This window comes from Arachis hypogaea, chromosome 11, assembly GCF_003086295.3.
Source record: "Arachis hypogaea cultivar Tifrunner chromosome 11, arahy.Tifrunner.gnm2.J5K5, whole genome shotgun sequence".
In the NCBI taxonomy this organism is placed as follows: domain Eukaryota; kingdom Viridiplantae; phylum Streptophyta; class Magnoliopsida; order Fabales; family Fabaceae; genus Arachis; species Arachis hypogaea.
In genome coordinates, this window is record NC_092046.1 from 5079687 (window position 1) to 5105047 (window position 25361).

The 25361-nt window shown below is 32.1% G+C and overlaps 3 protein-coding genes across 3 annotated transcripts; all 3 read left to right on the top strand.

Moving 5' to 3' along the window:
• The first annotated feature begins 5492 nt into the window (after positions 1-5492).
• LOC112720001 (omega-3 fatty acid desaturase, endoplasmic reticulum) lies at positions 5493-9592 on the top strand. Its single transcript, XM_025770783.3, has 8 exons — positions 5493-6002; positions 6809-6898; positions 7021-7087; positions 7337-7429; positions 7527-7712; positions 8054-8134; positions 8412-8549; positions 9272-9592. The coding sequence occupies exons 1-8, from the start codon at positions 5512-5514 to the stop codon at positions 9452-9454; spliced, it is 1329 nt and encodes a 442-aa protein (XP_025626568.1). The 5' UTR covers positions 5493-5511; the 3' UTR covers positions 9455-9592.
• A 6734-nt stretch (positions 9593-16326) lies between these two features.
• On the top strand, positions 16327-17948 carry LOC112720002 (uncharacterized). The gene is made up of 2 exons (XM_025770784.3): positions 16327-17431; positions 17501-17948. Exons 1-2 carry the CDS (start codon positions 16543-16545, stop codon positions 17827-17829), a joined length of 1218 nt encoding a protein of 405 aa, XP_025626569.1. The 5' UTR covers positions 16327-16542; the 3' UTR covers positions 17830-17948.
• A 3213-nt stretch (positions 17949-21161) lies between these two features.
• Positions 21162-22286, top strand: LOC112720858 (protein MAIN-LIKE 1-like). The gene is made up of 4 exons (XM_072205831.1): positions 21162-21181; positions 21223-21606; positions 21724-21811; positions 21906-22286. Exons 1-4 carry the CDS (start codon positions 21162-21164, stop codon positions 22284-22286), a joined length of 873 nt encoding a protein of 290 aa, XP_072061932.1.
• The last annotated feature ends 3075 nt before the right edge of the window (positions 22287-25361 follow it).

The following is a 25361-nucleotide window of genomic DNA, read 5'->3' on the forward strand; positions in this document are numbered from 1 at the left end:
TCTTGTTATTTCAAAAGGAAAAAATTAATATAAAACAAATACACACAAAAAAATTTATACAAAATTCATACAAATAAAAACTTACATAAAAGAATGTATTAAAAATATAATTATTTATATTTTTTATATGAGTTTAAGTTTTTTTTGTTTTTCACATTATCCTCTAGTATGGCAGATTAAAGACTATTTCGTCGCAGATTGAAACTTTATTTAAGAGTTTGTCATCAATCAATAGGTTACTGTTTTTCACAAGATGAGATTTGAATCTCCGATATTTAGATAGGTTCATAAGTAACTTTTTTTTACTTTTAACTTACGAAAAAGTATAATAATAATAATATTTGGTACAATTTTCAAAATCAAATGGTAACTTTCTAAAAAGCTATTTAAGTATTTATGAAAAAGTTTAAAAAAAATAACTTCTCTTATAATAATTTTTGTTTATAACTTTTTTTAAAAATAAGTACTTTTAAGTTTAAAAAAATAAATATAAAATAATTTATTTATAAATTACTTTTAATATATAATTATTAAAATTTCTTTAAAAAAATTAATTAAGTTATTTATCTAAAATGACCTTAAACTTAATTACTTTAAACTTTTAAAACAAAGAGTATCGTGACAAAGCTTGACTAACATTACTAATTGTTTTTAGTTTCAAATTATAAATATATTTCCACAAGCAAAAAATACAAATTACAGACAATAAATATGTGTTATATATTAGGGAATGAGATAGTAAACAGAGACGGTTCAGTTAATATTCAAAAAAACGCTTTTGTTTGTTTATACAAAAATGTTTGACAGCCAAATATTTTTTTAAATAAATCCAATTAAGATATATAAATAAATTCAATCTTTTTATATTAAATATATGACAATTTGTACTTATAAAAGATAAAAATGCTAATATATATATTTATACTAGATCGAAATTAAATTTGTATTCACACAAGATGTCCTTCATCGGACAAAAATATCCTACGTGCCACTCCAACCCTCTAAAGATAGGGTACTTTTGTCACACAGAAAACATTTTACGTGGGTACAAATTTAGTTTCGATCTAATATGAATACATATATGAGCGTTTTCATTTTTTATGGGTACAAATAATCATTTATTCTTTTACATTTTTTTCGTATGTGACTTTCATCTGCGTAGTTTTTTTTTAATTTTTTGTTTTCATCGCATTATACATTTACTTATACACGCTTTCTCTTTCAAAAAAGAACAATAACAAGAATAGAAAGAAAAAAAAATAATACAACAATTTGCCGACTTTTTATTATAGACAAAATATTTACGATCAATTCAGATATTCAACACAATAAAAGATAGATATCTAAACTAAAAAAAAATATGTATGTATTTTGTCATAAATATTATATTACGACTAAAAAATTTTGATATTATTTTATTTCTGATAACTTTTAATCGGTAAAAAATTTTGTCACAATTAAAATTTTTTTATTAGGTTAAAAAATTTCAATGCTATTTTTATTTTTGATAATTTATAATTAGTTAAAAAATAATTTTTATATTACAATTAAAAAATTTTCTGTGTCACAATTAAAAAATTTTGATATTATTTTTGTTTCTGATAATTTTTAATTAATTGAAAAATTTCTTATGCCACAATTAAAATATTTTTCTATCACATATAAAAAATTTCGGTGCCATTTTTCTGTTTTATATTTTTTTCAAGCTCCTGCTCCTATTTTTTTCTTCTTCTGTTTTATCATTTCATAAATTTTTTTTCATATCTTAAAAAGAATAAAAATAAAAAAATCAAAGAAAAAGAATAAAATATGTTGCAATAACACTAAGAGAAATAGAAGAAGACGAAATAAAAAATAATATCACCAACAACAATAGAAGAAGAAAGAAAAAAAAACATGCGAAAAAAAAAAGAAAAATACGAATAAAAAGTGCTTGATTCATGCCGACATTATGTAAGTAATTTTTATTTGATTTAAGTCAATTTAATTAAATTTAATTATTAAAAATACTTATACATGTAACATTAACGTTATTTATATATGCTAATTAAAGTGTTTATTAAATTTTTTATCTAATTATCAATATATAGAATAGTAAATATTTTTGTAGTATTATTTCTTTTAATCAATAACGGTTAAAAAGAAACATAATGAGAAGAACGGAAACAATTTTCTTTTTGAAAAGTTAGTGGAAAATATTAAGATTTGAAATGAAAACACAAAAGCTTAAAACCAAATTCCATGAATATTTTTTATAAATAGTAGATAAGTTAGATTCAGATATTATAGTCTTGTTCTGATTTAGTTATATTGTCTTCTTTTATTAGTTTAAATTTTTAGAAAAAGTGATATTTTTTTATTACATAATATTAAAACTCTATATCAAAAGATCTAAAATTAAATTTTTAGTGAACTTTTAAAAAAAAAATAATATATGACAAATAAAATAAAAAAATTATCTATGCAAAATCAAACTGTAGAGGTATAACTATTCTATATTATCTCGTCTTTTCATCAGCTTAAAATTTTATTAGAAGATATATCCTGATAAAATATAAATCAAGTTTACTCATGAGTCATTATCGTACTTGCTAGGCTATCATCTACTAACAAAACAAATTGTAAGATCTCTATTATCTTCTTTTCAATAAAAATAGTATTCATAAAATAATTAAAAAGTACCTTTTTAATGCTCATTTTTAACACTAACCTTTAAATTTATTAAAAAGAATTAGAGTAACAAAATAAAAATAGTATTCATAAAATAATTAAAAAATACTTTTTTAATGCTCATTTTTAACACTGACCTTTAAATTTATTAAAAAGAATTAGAGTAACAAAGAGTCAAAGAGCTATTAAAATAACTACCTAAACCTCAAACACAATTCATAGTTGTATTCAAATTTCATCAATACTACTATGATTGAACTAACTTTATATTTATAAGCCAAATATGAGTAAAGTACAAAAATATAGTAGTGCTGATTTTTGTGTTTATAACTTTTTTTAATATATATTATTGTTGTGAAATAACTATATTTGATGTATACTAAAATCAGTCAATATAAATTATAAAAAGTGGACTGGTCTTAATTTTTAGTTGTTAATGACAATATCAAAAAAAATTTAGATTAATTTATATTTATTTAACTAGTAATTCTATATACTCTATATACTCTAATTGCTCCATTTTGATGTGTTAAACTTTTTAGTTAAAAAAATAAAATCAATCATTAATATAAAATACATGTTAAAATTAGGGATGTCAATGGGGCAGGACGGGGGCCGGGAATGCCTTCCTGCTCCCCATCCCCGTCCCCATTCCCCGCTGTGGAGGAATATTGCTCCCTATCCCCATTCTCCACGGGGCTCCATTCCCCGCGGGGACCCCATTCCCCATCTACATAATAGTTCTAACTAATTATTAATTTCCATATGAATAGAACTGCAAGATTTTATACAAAAAGTCTAAATGACACGATGGTGACTTCTTTCGAAATAACACAATGGGGGACGCAACGACGAGCCAAAGGACAAAGCAGTGGACGAGGTGGGAGACGCGGCAACAGAGAGAAGAATGGACACGACAACAGAGTTACGAAAAGGAACGCCACAAATAGAAATTACGACACGGTAAGGGTGATGGCACGGTGAGGTGTGACGATGCGGTGAGAAGAGTGACGAGGGGGTGGCTGCAGAGAGGTTGGATGGAGTATGGACAGCCTTAGGAATCTCTGAATCGAAGAAGGGTTATGCAAATAAAGATTAGGAGTTTTGGGTTTCTATATATATGTGTGTGTGAGAAATGATTGAAAAACATATATGAGAAATAAACTATTAAGGATAATTCAAGGAATTCATAAATTTCGGGGAATAGCGGGGACGGGATGGGGATCCCCGCTCGAGTCCCCGCGCCTGCTTCAGAGGAATTTTGTCTCCCATCCTCATCCCCATGAAGAAAATCTCCACAATCGGATCCCCATTCGGGGCAGTCTCCGCAGGGATCTCCGCATCTCAGAAAATTTTGCCATCTCCAGTTAAAATATAAAATATATATTAAAAATAAATTAAATTATATATATTTAGACATAGATATATAGTAACTAATTTCATATGTCCTTTAATTTTTATGTAGATAAATATAATATAAAAAATTTGCTAATTTCTATCTTAAGAACACATAAAAAATATCAAGAAATTCACTAAAAATTATTAAAAATATAACTCATTAGCAGGAGTGTGCTTATTATTGTCACTAGGGATGGAAGTGAGCTGAATTGAGACGAGTTAGACCAAGTTCAAATTCGGCTCACGAAAATTAGCTTGACTCAAGCCTCGACTCATTAACAATCGAATATATTTCGTAAGTTCAAGCTCGACTCAACGAAATCTCACGAACCGACTCAAATAATAGGTACATAATCTATAATTCTATATCAATAAATTATAACTTATATATATTAAAAAATATTTAAAAAAATAAATTTATATATTGTTTATTTATCAATTATAAATTTTTTATTTATGTCCTACATCAAAATTATATATAAAAAATAACGATAAAATTTTAAATAATTAAAAATATTAATATATGCAAAATTATATATATATATATATATATATATATATATATATATATTAAGTTATTAACACGCATATCTTATATGCATTTAATCTATATTTTTAATATTATATATATAATTGAGCCAGTTTACGAGCTAATGAGCTGAGTTTATCCAAGCTCAAACTTGGCTCATTTAATTTATGAATTCAATTTCAAACTCAAACTCGGTTTACCAATTTATGAGCTCAGCTTATCGAACTATTAACGAATCGAATTCGAGTTGGCTCATGAGCTGACTTGACTCACTTCCAGTTTTAATTGTTACTAATTTTTAAAATATTAATTATGTTCATTTATTATTGTCGGATTTAGACAATAATAATTGATGTACAAAATAAAAGTGGCTATAATATTACTGTCCAATTTTTTCTAACGATAAATATATTTCCATATTCGTCTCCCTAAAAAAGGTTACTATTGAATTTTTCTAACGGTAATTAAAAAATTTAGTGTATGTTTTCATCCAATAAAAAAATTGAAAAATTATCATCAAATTTTTATAGCAATTTTGACGATAATTCTAAAAGTCGTAACGAATATTTTTTATTATTATAATGACTCTCTTTTTTACATTGTCACTACAATAAATACATTTAAAATTTTAAAAATTTTTATTATTGTACTCTTAAAATGTGTTCTTAATATACAAATTAGTTAGATCCACTTAAATTCTATCGAACTATTCCTAGCACAAGTCACCAAAAGTTAGTTAGATCCATAATATAATATAAAATAATGATGAAAAGAATTAAAAAATACATAATCAAGGATAATTTAAAAATTTCAAAATAAAAGACATTAATAATTAAAATTCCAATTGTCTTTAGAAGTGTAGAAATAGTAGCCCTATGCACTTTTATAGTGTTATATATGTGTGTGTGAATCCCATGTGGAATTTGGAAAATTCATTCAACAACCATCTTAGCTTTATACGCATCTCATATGCTAAAAACCCTCCCCATTCACCACCACATAACCCTCATTCTCTAACATTTTCTCTCCCACACACTAACTTGAAGGAGAGAAAGAAAGAATTGGAAGAACCAAACATGGTTGCCTTGGAACAAGTAGAACATCATCATCATCATGAAAAAACACATGTTCATGTTGTTAATAATGACAATAATGGTTCTTGTGATGATGATTTTGATCCAAGTGCACCTCCACCCTTCAAGATTGCAGAGATAAGAAGAGCAATTCCAAAGCATTGTTGGAAGAAGGACACGTGGCGGTCATTAAGATATGTCCTTAGAGATGTTCTTATAGTCACTGCATTTATGGCTCTTGCAATTGCTTTCAGTAGCTGGTTCTTCTGGCCATTCTATTGGCTTGCTCAGGGTACAATGTTCTGGGCTCTTTTTGTTCTTGGACATGATTGGTGAGTCACAATTATTCTCTTTTTTCTTCAAAATATTTCTAATTTTAAATAAAATAATAATTATTTTTTTTCATAAAATCACTTATTTAAAAATTATTTTAAGTTATGAGAGAAAGTAAAGAATATCGATACAATATTTTGAAGGTTAAATTACACAGTTAGTCCCTACACTTTCAGTGAAATTGTAAATTGATCCCTATAGTTTAAAAATTTGTAATTGGGTCCTTGAAAAAAATAAAATTTGTAATTGGATCCCTACCATTCAAATACCGTTTGATTTAACAGAATATTTCTCAGTATATTCGCTATTTTAAACATGTGAATTGCACGTGTTTAACAGTAAGGATTAATTTGCAATTTTAGTAAAAGTATAAATCAAACGGCGAAAGAAATTTTTTTTTTTTTTGGTGAGGAAAAGAATCTTGTGAAAAGTGAAGATTTTCATTAAATTAATAGAGGATTGTGCATTGTACATTATTTTTTTTACTCTTATAATTTATAATTTTAAATAATCTAATATATTAAAAATTTATTACTTTAATTTGATAAGAGGAAGAATATTAATATAATATTTTGAGTAGTATTTGTTTTTGGACATGATTGATAAATGCTAAGAAATCTTAGTTACAATTTCTGTGTCAAAATAGTATATTAAATATTAAATAATAATAATAATATGTTTAGACAATATTATTTTAATCGAATTTATTGTTATTTTTAAATAGAAATTATTTTCAGTAACTAACTATATGACTATATGCACATTTTGCCTAATACATTTTTTTTTTTTTGTCTGCATTGGACAGTGGCCATGGAAGCTTTTCAGAGAGTCCTAAGCTGAATAGCATTGTGGGCCATATCTTACACTCATTCATCCTTGTACCATACCATGGATGGTTGGTTCTTATTATTGCAGCTTTTATTCTTCATTATTGTCCTTAAAAGCACTTTCTTTTTTCTTCTTTTAAATTTACCAAATGGTTATCTAAATTTTTTTTTTCTTTCTTTTTTTTTTCAGGAGAATTAGTCATAGAACTCACCATCAAAACCATGGACACGTTGAGCATGATGAATCATGGGTTCCTGTATGTGGTTGTTCTAACATTATTGTCCTTAATTTAATTTGTACACAAATGTAAATTAAAATATTTTTCAAGTGTTTTAGAAATTCTGATACTTTAATAGTTTGACAATTGAATTCAATTAATAACATCAATAATTAAAATTATTAGAATATCAGTATATTTAAGTACTTAAATTTTTTTTTTCTAAATTAAACATTAAAGATTGTGCTTTTTTTTTTTCACCTTATAATTTTTGTGTTTTTTTCTCAGCTGACAGAGAAGATTTACAAGAATCTAGATAACACAACAAGAATCCTAAGATTCACATTGCCTTTTCCAATCTTTGCATACCCCTTTTATTTGGTGAGTTTTCTTTTCAAAAAGACATCACTCAATTGAGCCTATAGAATCTAATTCTGTCACACTTTATTTATTAATATTTGATTTTTAATTTTTTTAGTGGAAAAGAAGCCCTGGAAAAGAAGGGTCTCACTTTAATCCCTACAGCAAATTGTTCTCCCCTGATGAGAGAAAAGATGTATTAACATCAACTCTCTGTTGGATTGCCATGTTCTCTTTGCTTATTTATTTGTCCTTCGCAATGGGTCCAATTTTGATTCTCAAGCTCTATGGAGTCCCTTATTCGGTAATTAATCTTTTATGAATAAATTATTATTTGTATCTATGAAAGATACAAACGCTGATAAATATATCCATATAAGAATAAAACGATAATTGTACCTACGAAATATAGTTTTCGTGTGCCAAGAATACTTTAACAGACTAATTGTGTAACCAATGTCTGGATATTTTTGGCACACGAAAACCATCTTCTGTAGTATCGTTTTATTCTTATATAGATACATTTGTCGGTATCTGTATTTTTTATGGGTACAAATGGTAATTTATTCGATCTTTTATTATTGGTTAAGACTTAAGACATGTGTTTAATACTTAATAGTTATTTACAATTTTTTTTTTATTTAGATCTTCGTAATGTGGTTGGACTTCGTCACATATTTGCATCACCATGGTTACAAGCAGAAATTACCATGGTACCGTGGCAAGGTATAGTGAACAAGTTTATTCTGCTTAATGAGTAAAATTTTAAATATATATTATTTTTTTAAAACATCAAAAATTAAAAAAATTAATCTTTTTATTTAAAAATTAGGTGAATAATTAAGACTTATCTGGATGAATTTCTAAATATTAATTTTTCTGCTGGTGCACAAACACTGTTGTTCCAAGGCTATATTTCTTAATACATAAAATCTTTTTAATTATGAATAACATATTATTATTATTATTATTAATTAATAGTTTTGGTTATGAAATTTGACAGGAATGGGATTACCTAAGGGGTGGTCTTACAACTGTGGATCGAGACTATGGTTGGGTTAATAAAATTCACCATGACATTGGCACCCATGTCATCCATCATCTTTTCCCTCAAATTCCCCATTACCATTTAGTTGAAGCGGTACTACTTTTCTCATTAATTTCATTTCTGAGTAAAGCTTCTTTTTTCTTTTTGTTCACTATATTTGTCCCAAATACAAAGCGTTATTTTATAATTTAAAAAATCTAATTAATCTCCAATCATTTAATAATTAATCTAAATGATTATTATAAACAATGATCTGGTGATATGTTAGAGGCCACTCAAACCAATAGCAAGAATTATTTAAACTCCTTACTTAAATAGTGATGACCGATTGAAGATGTTAGAATTGTGAAATAGTGGTTTATTTTTTGAATAAGAGTAAAGTATATTTTTTGTCTTTGAAGTTTGTTAAAAGTTTAAAAAATATTCTTAAAATTTATTTTATTTTAATTTTATCTCAAAAAAATTTTATTTGCATCAAATATATTCCTGATAGTTAAATTTTCAAAAAATTTAGGACTAATTTAATAATAATGTTTAGATTTTTTTAAAAATTAGCCGTCAATAATATATTTAATACAAATAAAAAAATTTTGGAACAAAATTAAAACAAAAGAAAATTTAAAAATATTTTTAAAATTTTACAAATTTAAAAAAAAATATATACTTTATCCTTCCAACATATGATGAGAGAAACTGAAAAGGACATGTTCTCTTAATTTCATTGAAACATGTTATTACAAATAAAGAAGAACCTGAAAGGTCATAATGAATTGATTAATAAAAAGTATGAATGATTTGGTTTGTGTGAGTTTCAGACAGAATCAGCAAAGGGAGTTCTTGGAGAATATTATAGGGAGCCAGAGAAATCAGGTCCAATCCCATTGCATCTAATAAAGTATTTGCTGCACAGTGTAAAGCATGATCACTTCGTCAGTGACTTTGGGGACATTGTGTTCTACCAAACAGACCCTCAACATTCTTCGGACAAGTCTAAATGATCATGTTTCATTGTTTCTTCTCTCTCTTTCTTTTTCTTTTTCTAATTGACGCATTCCACTATAAACAAAATCCGTTTTGTAACTTTAAGACTATTATTATCTCATAAATGCTCCTTATTATTAGCTTGTTTTAAATCATTTTTATTTGTGTCACACATGTTAAGAACTAGTTTATTTTAAAGTAATATTCACCGATATATTTATCTTAGTCTTTCGAATTACATTTTGTTGTCTAGAATTAACATATTTCTGAGTTTATTTTAAAATTTCAGAAAGGGACTCCAAAAAGTCCTAAAGTGATAGGGGCTACACCAAAAGAAATAATTAGGATTATCTTTTGCAAACTTTTGAATCATTATTCATGTATTATTATTTAGAGAACTAAAGTAAAATATGTAAAATGCTTATTTCGAAATAGACATTTGCTCATATAACTATATATGAAACTCGAATAGTTAAGTTGTTTGAATTGCTTAAACATTATATCCAAGTTTCGATTCTTACAGGTAAAGTATATATATGTAAAAGATTTCATATCCAACTTTCTATAATAAAAAGGTAAACTCTAATGAAATTAGGTGTTAAATTAGGAGTTGATATTTAATTTGACCTCTGAAATTTGAAATCAGACTCAAATTGACCCTTAAAATTACAATTGACTCAATTCAGCTCCCAGAATTTATAATAATAACTTACGTTAGTTTCTGAGCTGATTTTCATAGATGGCGTGTTGATTTTGCACGTTAATTTATTAAAATTTAGACTCCTCACTTAAATTTCATGTAACTAAGACCTCCTAAAAGTTTGATTGGTTTCACAACATCTTCGTGAAAACGATAATAACAAATTCAATTTAAAAATTTTGCGACTTTGAAAGCAATAATCAAGGTTTTGGAACTCTAAATCTTGCTCACATAGAACCAAGGTGAGAAATCCAAATCACAATAAGTTAATGTAGCAAATCAATATTTGTTAACGGAGATTAGCTCAAAGGATTTAATGTGAGTTACGATTATAAATTTCGAAATCCAATTTGAGTCCATTAAAATTTTAAGGGTCAAATTGAATCCAACTTCAAATTTCAGAAATCAAATTAAGTATTAACTCGTTAAATTAGTTATTCACTTTTCACCGACAAATATCTAAAAGTTAATGTCTAATCAATAAAAGTTAAAATAATAATAAAAAAAAATTTATTCATCTAAAAGTATATTATAGTTAGGATTAGGAATCACAATAGATATATATGGAATGAAAACTTTTTCGGTGTCTTTATCACCGTTTATAAAAATATCTTCCATCTTTGTTTTATTTTTGTTTTTTAGTGGTCAGCTCACCTGTCCGCTTAAGTAAGTATTGGGAATTTGAATTCCGTCTTGTGCATGCAGCAATTCATTGGTCAACGCAACAGACTCTTAAATGAAGTTTTGATTCGTGACGGATTAGTCCTTGATCTGTCGAATTGGCGAATACCGTGGATAACCAAATTAAATTATCATCTAATAATTATTAACTATCAATTTCATATGAAAATAATTGTGCGCAAATTCCTTTATAAATCAATTGCTGTCAAATTCATCTGAACTTTCCTTTACAAAATAACTTTGACAAATGGTTTTTACTCAAATTTTCAAAGGGACAATGGATATGGTTGATGTTATTATTACATATCATTATGAAAGTATTACTAGAATTGGTTATATATTAAGAGATAACACTGAATTGAACAGTTGATATGTCTGTATTGCCTTCTTCAATAATTGTGTACATCCTTGTTTATTATAAAAAAATGTCTAAAGAAATAAAAGCATTAATAAGTTGATCAGTAATAATAACAATAATAAATACAAATAATTAAGGCAATACCTCATCGAGCACCGTCACTGTGAAGTGTGAACCATATATAATGCTTGCAAATTGGGCGTAGAATAAGTAATATCTCTTAAAAGGTTAAATCTTGATAGAGAAAAAAAAAAACAAATACTTAAAAAAAAGCCTTTAGTAATAATAATGTCAAAAAGTTATCATATTAAGAATATTTCTTATATTTCTTGTTACAAACTTTGTTAACACTTAGAAAAGAAACAAGTGAAGTTATTCAACGTTAAAGTAAGTTTTGTTATGTTTTTAGAAAAAAAAATTCGAACGACCTTCAACAAAAAAGTATTTGTATTCAAAATCAACATTAATGGATACGAAGGCAAACCAATTTTGTCTTCAATTAGGGGTTTTAATATTTTTTTTTCAATTTTTAACTTCTTTTAGTTATAGTTTTCAACTTTGATTTTTTTTTTTAAAAAAATACAAAATAAGTACTTATAATTTTAACTTTAATTTTTAAAATATTACAAAATAATTAAGTACCTAAACATAGTGTCTAAAGCTAATGAGAAAATAAAAACTTTCCTTTCTTATCAAGAATGTGGTGATGATTCTTCTTCTTCTTTTCTATTATTATTATTAATTTCAAATACTTAGGCTTCATCATCTAATTTCTTTTTATAAGAGTAGAATAAAAGCTATATTTGAGACACCAATGCAATTTGACCATTATACTAATTTCCTTATTGGTAAAAGAAAAAAATTAGGATACCAAATGAATTAAAAACTTTCAACTTTAAAAGAAAATGGTATAAAAAAACAAGATTAAAATTGATAAACAATAATTATGGAATATAAAAAATTAATAATAATAATAAAAATAAAGGAACAATTTCAATGAAACAAGGATTACAGTTTAGAGCCGCCCTGTCTTGTAATAAAAACCATGGAGTAGCGCAATATTCTGTCAAACTCCCTCCCTAATGAGAATTTTTTTTAATATATATATTTTAGTATTGAAACGGAATCTTAAATCTAAAAAGAAGAAACAACAAAAGATTAAGAACTTGTTTAGATGTATTTTTATAAAATATTTTTTTTAAAAAAATTTATAAAAATAAAAGTAATTTTATGTTTATATATTTTATATAAATTTTTTTTATTTATCAATTTTATTTAGATAAAATAAAATAAAAATATTTTTTTATTTATTATGTGAAATATATATTTGTTTAAAAATTTTTTTTTTTAAAATATGTAAATTATAATTTTTTAAAAGGATATTTTTTTATTTTTCTAATATTTTTATTTTTATTATTAAAAATTTACTACACTAAAAAATAAATTTTTTTTTTATCGATTTAATAGCGTTAAAACAAGCACTCGGTGCAAATTAAGTGGGGATAAGATAACTCTTCTAGAGGATTTTTTTTCCTAAATTTTTTTTTTTTGGTCTTGATTTTTTTCCTAAATTTGAAATAGGTGTTCTCAGAACAGAAGTGTACTCGGGCCTTGAAGGGCCCATTTAAGCCCATAAAGCGATTAGTTACATTAAAACATATCTGGTTATATTACGCTTGTCCAAAAGAAGAATAGCATAGATGGTTAGGATGACCCAAATATGTAACAACAGCTGGTTAGGCCACAGATAAAAGATTGCATTTACCGACTGGAAAAAGGAACATTTTGGTGTTAGACTCAACCCAAAAAAAAAACACACCCATTGGGTGTATGGAAAAAAAAAAAAAAAAAACAAGAACGGAAAGCAATTGTATTCTCCCAAGTCCCAAGTCTAACCAACACATTCAACAATAACTGAAAAGAAAAACAATTGAAATACGTTAACAGATACGTTAATCCACTAACAACAACAATAATAATAACGAAATACATGTATTTTAAGAATGAATCCTCAATTTATTTTTTCAATTGAGGTATAAAATATGATTGTAAACTATTTAATATTTTTTTTTATATTTTGTTTTAGTTCTACTATAAAATTGTTGGTCAGCAATAATTAATTTCGAAAAAAAAAGTTACTCAAAGAGTAGTGAGTGAGTTTTCATAAGGGAGTTGATATCGAAAAGATCTTGTATTTATGGTTATCGACTAAGAGTTTGATTAGCTTAATAAGTCAAAGAGCTATTTGAAGAAGTGAATCAACGATCTTGAGATTCAAAAGTTATTTTTCAGCCGTTACAAGATCAAGCAAAAGAGTGGAAATAGTTGCTCACGTTTTTCACACACGTGGAAGTTACACTTCAAATCGATTGGTTGGGAAATGGTTATACATAAGAGAGGGCTCGAAAATACAAGGGTTGGAACTTTATTTTAGAAATTACTCATGCACACTCACATCCCAGAGAACTTTCTGAGTCTACTTTGAGTTAATTTTCTGTAGGGTTTCTTCCACATGTCTTTATTTTTCATTTATCTTTCTGCAAACTTTATCTTTCATATAAATTTATCTTTCAAGCAACATTTACTTTACTTACTTAATTTTATGTTTCGAAACCCTTTAATTTCATGTCAAAAGTCCTTTGATTCGATCGAAGGCATTTTATTGCTTTGTTTAAATTCAATGCAAACCATTTTAATTCTAGTCAATTTTATTTTCAAAGCCTTTATTTATGTCTTTTCGATCTTTTCTTTAAATCTCGTCTAATTCGAAGATCTTTGATGCACTGTTAGAAAACTGATACCCATAAAAGAGGAGTTAATTTCGCTCTCAAATCATTAAAATCGAACCACCATCGATTTGCTAAAAATCAACTAAACAAAAATATATAATAAAAAATTACATTTTATTCCCTTATATATTTTTTGTCCAATATTGTTGAATTGCATCTTTAATTTAACCTATTTATATGTGAGATACTGCGTTATGCACTATAGAAAATTCATATGTAAACCTTTTTTAGTATATTGGAAAATGATGTGATAGCTTTGCACTTATAAAAAAATTTCTAAAAATTATTTTGACTTGCCATTAGATTTATTTCTTTTAAGATATATTGTTATAATACCGATATAATATAAATTTAACATTCTATTTAATAAGCAATAAAATAAATGATGAGTAAACAGAAACATATTAATACGGATGACATAATTCAATTACCGCATCATTTTTTTAGGGAAAAAAAAAAAACACAAGAAAGGAATTTGTGATGCCATTGGCACTGACATAAGCAGTTATAAGGATCTGACTCCAACAAACATATTCTGCAATGTCTCACATTCAACACAAACCGACAAATGACACTCAAATCAGTTCCTGCATTGGGCTTAGACTATTCAGCTCCGAATCTTCATCTTCCTGACACATTTTCAATAATTCAACATATAAGTATATCTTTACACTCATTTTAATTGAAAAACAAATCTATAAAACTAATCGGATTAATTAAAAATATCTCATGTATGTAACTAAAATTTAGGCTTCTTAAGACTTCTATATATAAATAGTAATATATATTGCATGATGAACCTTCCAGGGTATTGCAGTAATCGCTCAGGAAATTAATTAGACTCTTCAATTTTGGGCCAACGTGAGAATTGTACCATAATTAACTCAGATATCTCGATTCTCCCATACCTAAAAAAATATACTTTTATAATTAATGTTGTATTATTTTGTTTTGAAAAATAATATTTTATTTTATTTTATTTTAGAAAAAATTCCATTAAGTCACTCTCATGTTTTGCACCATATCCAATGAAAACTTGGACAGTCAATTTTATTTTCATTTTTTTTCTTCTTAACACATGATTTTTTAATTTAGTGATAGAAATAAATGTATATTAAAATTATCTATCAAAATCAGTCATCAATATAAAATATATATTAAAATATAAATATATGTTAAAAATAAATTAAACTACATATATATTTATAAAAAATACATTAATAACTTATTTTAGTAGCTGCTTAGTGTATAAATAATATTTTAAAATACAATAATAAGAGACATTACTATCACAATTTTAATTTGAGATTGGCTACTTACATAAAAAATAATTTCAAAGATTGACTATTTTATCATAGTTAAATAATATTGTTTTACAGTTTTACCAAATTTTTAACCTTAAAACTAAAACGACGTTATTTCTTCTAATCAATATAAAAGAGATGTACGAGGTTTTTCACAATGTGAAGAGTAATTCGACGAAAAGAGAGTCAAAGACTAATATATAATTTTTTAGTCTCAAAATATATATTTATCGTGCAATTAAAATTTTAAATTTTTTTATTACTCATATTATCTATCAGTTTGACAGGTCAAAAAATAATTTGTTATGAATCTAAATTTCATTTAAAGATTTACTGTTCGTCAATAAATTATAAAAAATACTATTTGTATACTAAAATTAGTCACTAAAATTAATTATCAATGTATTTATGTATAAATATATATGTAATTTAATTTATTTTTAATGTGTATTTATATTTTAACATATATTTTATATTAATGACTAATTTTAATAACTAATTTAATGTACACATAATATAATTTATAAATTATTACGTATATAAAATAAAATTCAAACTTTTAATACTTACTTAAACAAACGAGTAACTCGAGCAACCTATATTGATTACCTTGAAAAAAAAATTCAAATAAGGAACTGATCTGAATGAGCATTTGGGGCTTAACTTGCGTGTTTCCATTAAGTGGTTCAAGTTGTAGACTTGTTTTCCTTTTGTAACCTATGATGAACTTAAGAGTTAAGAGTAGCACAATAGCACTACAAATACTTGCAAAGGAAGATCCTTAACGCGCCCCGAGAGCGTGCTCCTGTTTGCACAAAACAAGGAAGCAAAAGGACAAAACTTACCACAAAAAATGACTTTACAAGGCGCGTGGAGACAAACCACTGAACTTCAACTCTGAAAACTGATACTACTACTACTACTACTATTACATGTCCATGTTCAAAAAGAAAAAGACCCCATCAAATCAAACTTCTTTCCTCTATCCTTTAGACTCAGTCTACATTGCATTCAAATGCAAAGCCCGCCACCCTTTTCTTTATGATATCATGCATTATTAGCAAAATTCAAATCTCACTTTTGACTATTCCCATTTGCATGTCTCATTGTCTCTTCTTTATTTATTTTTTATTTATTAAACTATACTATGCCTTTATTATCATTGAACTGAGAATACAAGTTTGAGTTTCCTTAAAACAAAAGACACACCCCAAATTCACCTTTAACACAATCTTCTTTTTCTTTTTCATCATTCTTATATCATTCAAAAAACATGAAGATCTCATCAAACTCTTCTTATTCATCATCGTCATCTTCCTCAAAATTTGACCCACCTCCAGCTATGTGCAACAACTCCAAAAATGGCACTTCAGGGTGCTTCAATGCAATCCTCCGCAGGATTCTCTGTTCTGGTGGCCTCCCAACACACCCATCAGATCAAATTAGAGACTTTGATTCAAATTCAATTCTGGGTAGTACCAAAGATCAAAACTTTAATGCCAAAAAGCACCATGCTAAAGCCACCACTAGTAGTGTTAGTTCATCTGGTACTACAACAGCTACTACTACTACCACAACTCCAGGAATAGTTGCAAGGTTGATGGGTTTGGATTCAATGGTGGACATTCCTTCGAATTCATCGCTTTTGCGAAGCAAATCGATGAATTCGGTGGATTGCTTAGGGGAGTGTAATAGAATGGATGGTTTGCATAAGAGGGTAAAATCAACATTGTCATTCAGGGAGGTGCCAACTTTCCTCTTACTTGAAAATGAAAACTTCTTTGTTCTTAGCTTTGAGAAGAAGAAGAATGATAAGTCCATTGGGAAGAAAAGGGAAATGGGTTATGGTGGTGAAGAGTTGAAGGAAAAGAAGAGAGAAAATGTGAAGAGTAGCAAAAGTGTTGCTAATGGAAAGCTTCAAGAGATTACCAACACTTGTTATTATGAGAAGAGTAGGAAGAAGAACAAGAACAAGAAGTGTTTTGATTCTGAAGCAAGGAAACTGTCACAGCCTAGGATCCTTATGGATGATGGTGTGAGGATGAAGAGGAGAAGGGGGAGGAAGAGGAGTAATTCAAAGTGTGAATTTGAATCCAAGCCTTCAGAAGATACAAGCCCAGTTTCTGTTCTTGATTTTCAGAAGAGGGAAGCTTGTGGAACAGGTTTGTTTCATTTTAATCTCTTTAGTTCAACTTTTGTGTTCTCAAATAATTGATTGTGACTTTTTGCAGCCAATTCCAATTCAAGAAGAAAATTGTCACCAGAGCTTGATGAGAATGATCAGAAAATTCTTTGGCGTTCTGATGGAAATTTGATGGCTGAAGAGGGAAAATCTACAGCAATTGAGAGCAACAAATGTGAAGAAGGATCAAAGAAAAAAGAGAAGCATGTGAAAAAATGGGATGAAATTTGCATGCTAGCTAAGGAGGATGAACTAGCGTGGATGAATAATAATAAACAAGATGGTGATTTAGGAAGCATTAGTGCTGATTTTGCGTCTCATATTTTTGATCAGTTGTTAAATGAAGTGATTCATCAACTTCTAGTTGAGGATCCATGATCCACTCACAACTTTGCAGATTCAAAAAATTGTAAAAATAAGTAATTCAGCATATTATTGTATTATTATTATTATTATTATCATTATTGTTAGTAAAGTGTAAAAAGATTTAAATTCCATATCCTCTTCTTGTTTTTATTATGTCATTATTGTTGTGTCCCTATCACATAGGCACATAGCGCACCCAAGTTTCCTTCCCTTTTTACCTTTACTTTAGCTGAATTTGGTGCTGAGATTCTTGCAAAATTATAGGAAAAGAAAGAAAAATAATGGTAACACAAATTGATAAGACATATTTCTGTTGTATATTTTTTTTTCTTTATAGTATAAAACATAAATTTTTTTATTTTTTATTAATTATTTTTAATACAAAAGTTCAAAGATATATATAAAAAATATAAACAAAAATTTTGTATATAATATTATTGAATTGATAGAGAGACAAGGTGGGAAAAAGCTTTTAAATCAAACACTGATAAAAACGTGTTCGATATGCGGAATTTTTTATTTTATTATTGTTTAAAAGATGGAGTTTTACTTGAAAATATCTATAAATGGTATTTAACAAAAAATTGGGGACGCATTCTGATGGAACAAGAATTCGTCTCTCTTGTATTGTTTCTGATAATCCGCCTCTCATAAAATGATTGCATGGTCAACACGTGGCAATACACATTTTTTGTATTGTGTTTTTATATTTAAAAAAAAATTTGCCTAAAGTAATCCGTCTCCTCCGAATTGTTTACTCTCAAAACCTTATAAAACACCATAACATTCAATAACGAGATATTACACCAACAATTACCTAATATAAAAAAAAAATGAGCCTCCGTTATGCTTCCATCAAGACATCATCATTATTATTATATGTAATTATGAAAATTTAACGGTAATAATATATGAGTCTTAAATGATTATAATCATTTAAGAGTCTTAGCATTTGATATAAGATTGGGGACAATTTATATAATATAGTAGAATAGATAGTATTACAATTTACAAGTTTTACATCTTTTAAGAATAAAATTTTTAAAAAATTTATAAATGTGATACATCTTTTATTTAATGAGCTAACTTTTAAAGTTAAATAGCCTCAAATACAATTTTAATACACATATTTCAAAATAACTTTTTTCATATCTCAAACACATTTCGGATGCAATTGTCCTATAATTATGTATATTGCAAGAAATCCTACAATAAAAATTATAAATCCAACATTAATTAATTAATCTTTAATAGTTTAATCTTTTCACTCTACCAATCACCGCGCTTAATTTTCTTTTTCGAGTATTCTCACCCTAGCTAATATAATGTTCTTGATTCGAATCAAATCCCATATGTAACCAAAAGGATGAAAGAAAGAAAAAAATGACAATTGGTACTAGAAGTTGGTGTTATTCCAATTCCAATGGCAAAAAATCAAAGGCTTGTTACTTATTAGGATAACATCAAGTTGAAAACAAGACGATGCAACAAAGAGCATTTTCCCAGTGAAAGTGTTCTTTGGTCCCCACATTATTGTCTTTTCTCTTTGGCTTTTATTTGCAATATCAAGTTATAACCTCGGGATCTTAATAATAAACTCACTAACTCTAGTCAACTTCAATTTCATCACACACCATCACTTAGTGGAGTTCTTTTGTTTTATTCATTTTTAAAATATATATATTTTTTTAAAATCTCTACTAAACAGGCCAAATGCGGCATCCACTATAAAAAAATGCTGTTAATGGGAATAATGGCCATGTCTCCGGCCATTTCTTTAGGCTTTGTTTCACAACGGGAAAGAAAAACAATAGAGGAAGAAAACCGCATGGAATCTTAATTTTCATAAGTATTTTGGATGAAAAAAAGGGCAAAAAACCATATTGAGCCAAAGCAAGAATCTTGTAACCAAAATGCGCCAAATTCAATTTCGTTTCAGCAATGAGCCAAAGTGTATTTTAATATAACTGGTTCGAATTGCACTCCTTCATAATTCGAACCAACATGGTTCGATTTAGTGTTCTACGTTTTTGAATAATTCGAACCACCAAGGTTCGAACTTCTCCCATACATAATTCGAACCACTAAGGTTCGAACTTCTCTCATACATAATTCGAACCAGGGTGGTTCGAATTATGCTTTGTATTCGATTCCATGTAATTCGAACCAGGCCGGTTCGAATTACTCCTAGTGCACTCCTTCATAATTCGAACCAGGCTGGTTCGAATTAGGTGTGATTCGACTATATAAGGAGTTCGAATCACCCTCATTCGAACCATTATCCCTCCCTCCTACCCCACAAAATCTCAGAGAAAACGACCTAGATTCTCTCCGAGGAAGACCTGAACGGACTACTCTGCTGATGGGGGACGATCCGGCACGGTTATATCGGTTGGACGGAGTCGCTCATATAGCCGGGGTCATCAACGACGAGGTTAGTACGGAAATATTTTTGATTCAAGCGTTAGTTGTGCCTTAGTGGTTTTGTATCTTGGTTAGACGGTACTTTATGTTAGTGGTTTATGTAGGTGGTTTAGGTGAGGGGATTATGTAGGTGGTTTATGATAGTGGTTTAAGCTAGCGGTATAAGTTAGTGGTTTATGTTAGTGGTTTAGGGTGGTGGTTTAGGGTAGTGGTTTAAGTCAGTGGTTTTTGGTAGTGGTTTATGTTGGTGGTTTATGTTAGCGGTTTTTGTTAGCGGTTTTTGCAAGCGGTTTTTTTATGTGGTTTAGGGTAGTTGTTTAATGCTAGGTGGTTTAAGTAAGCCGGTTTATTGAATTTGTTTCTTGTTAATGGCTCTCGTTAATTGTGGTATATGCTAGCGGTTTAGTTGTGTGGTTTAGGGTTTGTTTTCCAGTTAGTTATCTTTCATGTAATGTTATGCTGTTTAATTTAGCAAAATGGTTAATGTAAACCGGTTTATGGAAACCATTTTATGTAAACCCGTTTATGTAAACCGGTTTACTGTAAACCGGTTTATGTGAACCGGTTTACTGTAAAACCTGTGTAGTTATATATCTCAGTATGCGGTTCTTTTCATGCGCAGCCCGAGCGATGCATTAGGAGCATGAGGCGGCAGCAGGGCATGCGTCTTGATGACAGATACGTTCCATACTTGCAGATGGCAGGGCTATACCATCTTGCAAGGCTGAACGACCGGTGGTTCCGGCTAGACGAGGCGCTCGTCAGTGCATTCGTGGAGAGATGGCGTCCCGAGACGCACACGTTTCATATGCCGTTCGAAGAGTGCACGATCACACTCCAGGACGTGGCATACCAGCTAGGTTTGCCAGTCGATGGCCGTTACGTGAGCGGGTGCCTGTCAGAGTTCCATATATACATCGATGGCGGCCGTCCACCCTGGGTCTGGTTCCAGGAGTTGCTAGGAGTTATACCTCCTCCCAGTCAGGTTCAGAAGTACGCAGTGAACTGCAGCTGGTTTCAGGAGACCTTTGGTGAGTGCCCTGAGGATGCAGATGATGACACTGTTCGCCGATATGTCCGTGCGTACATCATGATGTTGCTGGGCACGCAGCTGTTTGCGGACAAGTCTGGCAACCGGATTCACATTAGATGGCTTCCATATGTAGCAAGGCTGGAGGAGCTGGGTACGTACAGCTGGGGTTCGGCAGCACTGGCCTGGTTGTACCGGTGCATGTGCAGAGTGGCAAACAGACATGTTGTGAAGTTAGCGGGCCCGCTCCAGCTACTGCAGTCTTGGATCTTTTGGCAGTTTCCTCAGTTTAGGCCTGCAGGATATGAGACGTTCAGCTGGCCGTTGGCGTCGAGGTACTATACTGGGCCTATTCTTTTTCAATATGACTTACAGAATTGCGTGTATGTTAATACTCTATTGCATAATGTAAACACAGATATTAGTATATGTAACTCATGTGTATGGTGCAGATGGGCAGGTTACAACCCTTCCGGTAGCGAGAAGGGTCCGAGAGTGCGGACGTGGAGGCTTAGGATAGACCGGTTACAGTCCAGGGAGGTTAGTATGCTAATTAATAACTGATGCTCTTTTAGTTAAATATTTTACACTTGGGTCGTACAGTTGCCCTGATAAGGGTGGGTTTGTTCTGCAGTTTATATGGATGCCGTACAGTAGCCCCGACGTACTTCAGGTGTTGCACCCGGAGGTTTTGGAGCCTCGGCACATGGCGGTGTGGCGCTCTGTGACCGCGCTGATCTACTTTGCTGTCATAGAGTGGCATCAGATAGATCGTGTTCTTCCTCAGTTTGGAGGGGGTACAGGCCCCTCCGCGTCCCGCCTTGAACATCGACTTTCTGATGTCCAAGGACGGGAGAGGCGGCGATCGATGGTTCCCCTCTTCCATGCCGAAGTGGCATGCATACTGGGACGCTCGTCAGGACAGTGTATTGAGGTTCGACGTTGTTGCCGACCCTGGACCGTCTCATCAGTTCCTTCAGTGGTGGAGTCAGCAGTTGAGGCCTATACCAGTTGAGGCCTCACAGCGGGGTCCGGGGCGAGTGCCTGACATGGATCCTCCGGATGACGTGCCTGACAGGCGCAGGGTTGAGAGGAGGATGGGTGTAGGGACACGGAGGAGCCAGCGTCAGTGGAGGTGGCCGGATCATACGGCGAGGAGTGGTGCTGACCATGGGGACGACGATGACGACCAGCCTGGCCACGTTGGAGGAGGCACACACGATGGAGGTACTAGTACACACGATGGCGGTCATGGAGGTGAGTGGTATGGCACAGGGCTCGGTGACGGGGCTGACACTGGTGACGCTGGACCTGGATCAGGCCCGCTTGGAGATTACTTCGTTGGTGTGCCAGCGGATGATCAGGCTGAGCAGGGTGGTACACCTTGGCGCATATCAGGATCACAGTGGGCAGACTTTGTTGGGTCAGACTCGTTTGTTGGGGACTTCGGGAGTCCACGCTTCCTAGATGAGATCACCGCCATCATGCAGGGTGACGTGACCCCCCGCAGAGCTGGCCAGACCTCAGGGATCCAGGCCCCCTTAGATGTTGATCTGAACGAGCCTCCATCCTCATCCGCTGGTCAGCAGTTTCGTCTTGGAGGTACCCCTACATCCGCCTTCACCGCTGCATCAGAGTCTATCGCAGGATCGTCTGCAGCACCGTTGCGTGTTGCGCCACCAGTACAGCCTGCTCCGCAGGAGGAGGAGGATGAGATAGAGGATAAGGAGCCGCTTGTCCGTCGAGGTCAGAGGGCACGGGTAGCACGTCGCTGTGGTACTGGTTCGCATCTGTTTAGATGAGTCACATTTCATGTATTTTGTTTCCTCTATTTCAGTCATGTATGATAGTTAGGTGTAGTTTTCTTGTTATGTAGTGCTCTGTTTATGTATGTTGTTCGTAACTTGTGTTCGGGGACGTTGACTATTTGTATTAAATGAAACATGATAAGGTATAGTGATTTCGTTTAGTTATTAAAATGAGGATCAACGAGTCCTGTAGCATAACTTCTAATGAAAGACAACATATTCATTACTACTCACAAATACCAAAGTTCAATGCATTAATCTCAACAAGTTACATTCGTGGTCAAGCAATGCATCTAACAAGACAACTTAAATGTAAATAACACTAACAATAACATCATGGAAACTAATTTCGCCCTGTCTGAGACGATCCTACTACCTGTGGGCATCTACGTATAGTGTGTCCGGGTTGGCGACAAAGGCCACACCGTTTTGGCCTGTTTGGATCTGCCTCATCCATATTCGTCCGTATCCTTGTGGATCTAGGCCTCCCCTCTCTCGCACGCCTTCTGTTTGGGTCCGGAATCACCGTGGGCCCATCGTAGGGTGGCCAGAAGCCCTCCGGGATTGGAGGTGTGAATCCCATCCGATAGACATTGAACACCGAGCTAATCTGATAGACGCTATGAACATAGGAGCTCCAGCTCACACGTGCGTAGGCACAGCATGCAAGTGCGTGCTGACACGGGAAATGAAGCGCCTGAAAGTACCCACAGTCACATGTCCGGGAGGCAAGCGATACTCGGTAAGTACCCAATGAGAAAGTACCAGTCGGAGTGGTCTCCGCTACGGTGAACTCGGAGTTATCACGGTCATACAACGTCACCGTGAAGCACCTGGCCGTCTTCAAGTTGGCCTCAATACACTTCACCAAATGCTGACTGAACTGCTGTCCGGTGCCCATCTGGGCCTCAGCCTCTCGCCCCTTGCGAACAAAGAGTTCGGCCAGCCTACCATATGTTGCCTTCACCAGGGATGCTACAGGAAGATTTCTTACACCCTTGAGGATTGAGTTCACACACTCGGAGATATTCGTCGTCATGTGACCGAATCTCCTCCCCTCATCGCGATGCTGCGTCCACAAGGAGTAATCAATACGGTTCGCCCACTCACACATCGCCGGGTCTTCAGACCGCAGTATATCAAACCAGTAATCAAACTCAACCTCAGTCTTCGCGTACGCTGCATTCACGAGAAGCCTCCTAGCGTCTTTGCCCTTGAAGGTAAGGGCGAAATTAGCCGCTACGTGTCGTATGCAGAATGCACGGTACGCAGATGGTGGTAACCAACCTCCGTCCGGGGCCTCAAGCGCAGACTTGATGCCGTTGTGCCTATCCGATATAACCAGCAGACCGGGCTGCGGGGTCACGTGCTGCCGAAGGTGCGAGAGAAAGAATGTCCACGACTCCGCATTCTCACCCTCTACTAGTGCGAATGCGACAGGTAGAATGTTGGAGTTCCCGTCCTGTGCAATCGCAATGAGCAACGTTCCCCCATACTTACCATATAGATGTGTGCCGTCAATGCTGACTAGCGGCTTGCAATGCCGGAATGCCTCGATGCACGGAGGGAAAGTCTGTGGAAATAAGCTTGAGACTCGTCCACCTGTCCTCCAACTAGAACCGGGCTCGTCCTGAGGACCGCAACAGTACCAGGCATCGTCAGTTGGACACCCAACACCCACCTAGGTATCTCGCTGTATGACTCATCCCAGTCACCGTAGATGAGGCCAACGGCCTTCTGCTTCGCCATCCAAACCCTCCTGTAAGTCGGCCTAAAACCAAAATGCGCTGCCGTGGCGTTCAGAAGCACCTTGATGCTAACCGATGCGTCAGCCCTGACCATTGGCATAATGAACGCCGAAATCACAGAATGATCCAAACTTCTGTGATCACTTGATATGGATGTGGCCAGGCAAGTGTGAGGGCCATTGTACCGTTTGACCTCCCAAATGCCCTTGCGCTTCCGGAGACTGAGTCGAATCAACCATGTGCACCCATTCCCGAACTCGGAACACTTGCCCACATACCGGCGGTGATCGGACTCCACCACCTTGTACTGTACCCCTCGCCGGATGCTGTAAGTCTTCACACTTAACAGGGCCTCATCTTTATCCTGAAATTGCTGACCAACCTGGAACTCTGTGAGACCAGCATTCCCTTCCGCATCTCTAGCTCCGAATCCAACAGGGTGCCCTAGCGCACCCTCATGCGTCATGGCGTCCAGGTCCAGCGAAGAAAAATATGGTGGATACTGCTGTGTGCCAGAGCTAGAACCACCGCCAG

Coding starts and splice junctions, on each gene's coding strand:
- LOC112720002 (XM_025770784.3), top strand. CDS start 16,543: ATGAAGATCTCATCAAACTCTTCTTATTCATCATCGTCATCTTCCTCA. Junction 17,432..17,500: donor GAGGGAAGCTTGTGGAACAG/GTTTGTTTCATT, acceptor GACTTTTTGCAG/CCAATTCCAATTCAAGAAGA.
- LOC112720858 (XM_072205831.1), top strand. CDS start 21,162: ATGGCGGCCGTCCACCCTGG. Junction 21,182..21,222: donor ATGGCGGCCGTCCACCCTGG/GTCTGGTTCCAG, acceptor ACCTCCTCCCAG/TCAGGTTCAGAAGTACGCAG. Junction 21,607..21,723: donor AGCTGGCCGTTGGCGTCGAG/GTACTATACTGG, acceptor TGTATGGTGCAG/ATGGGCAGGTTACAACCCTT.
- LOC112720001 (XM_025770783.3), top strand. CDS start 5,512: ATGTGGAATTTGGAAAATTCATTCAACAACCATCTTAGCTTTATACGC. Junction 6,003..6,808: donor TTTGTTCTTGGACATGATTG/GTGAGTCACAAT, acceptor TGCATTGGACAG/TGGCCATGGAAGCTTTTCAG. Junction 7,088..7,336: donor ATGATGAATCATGGGTTCCT/GTATGTGGTTGT, acceptor TTTTTTTCTCAG/CTGACAGAGAAGATTTACAA.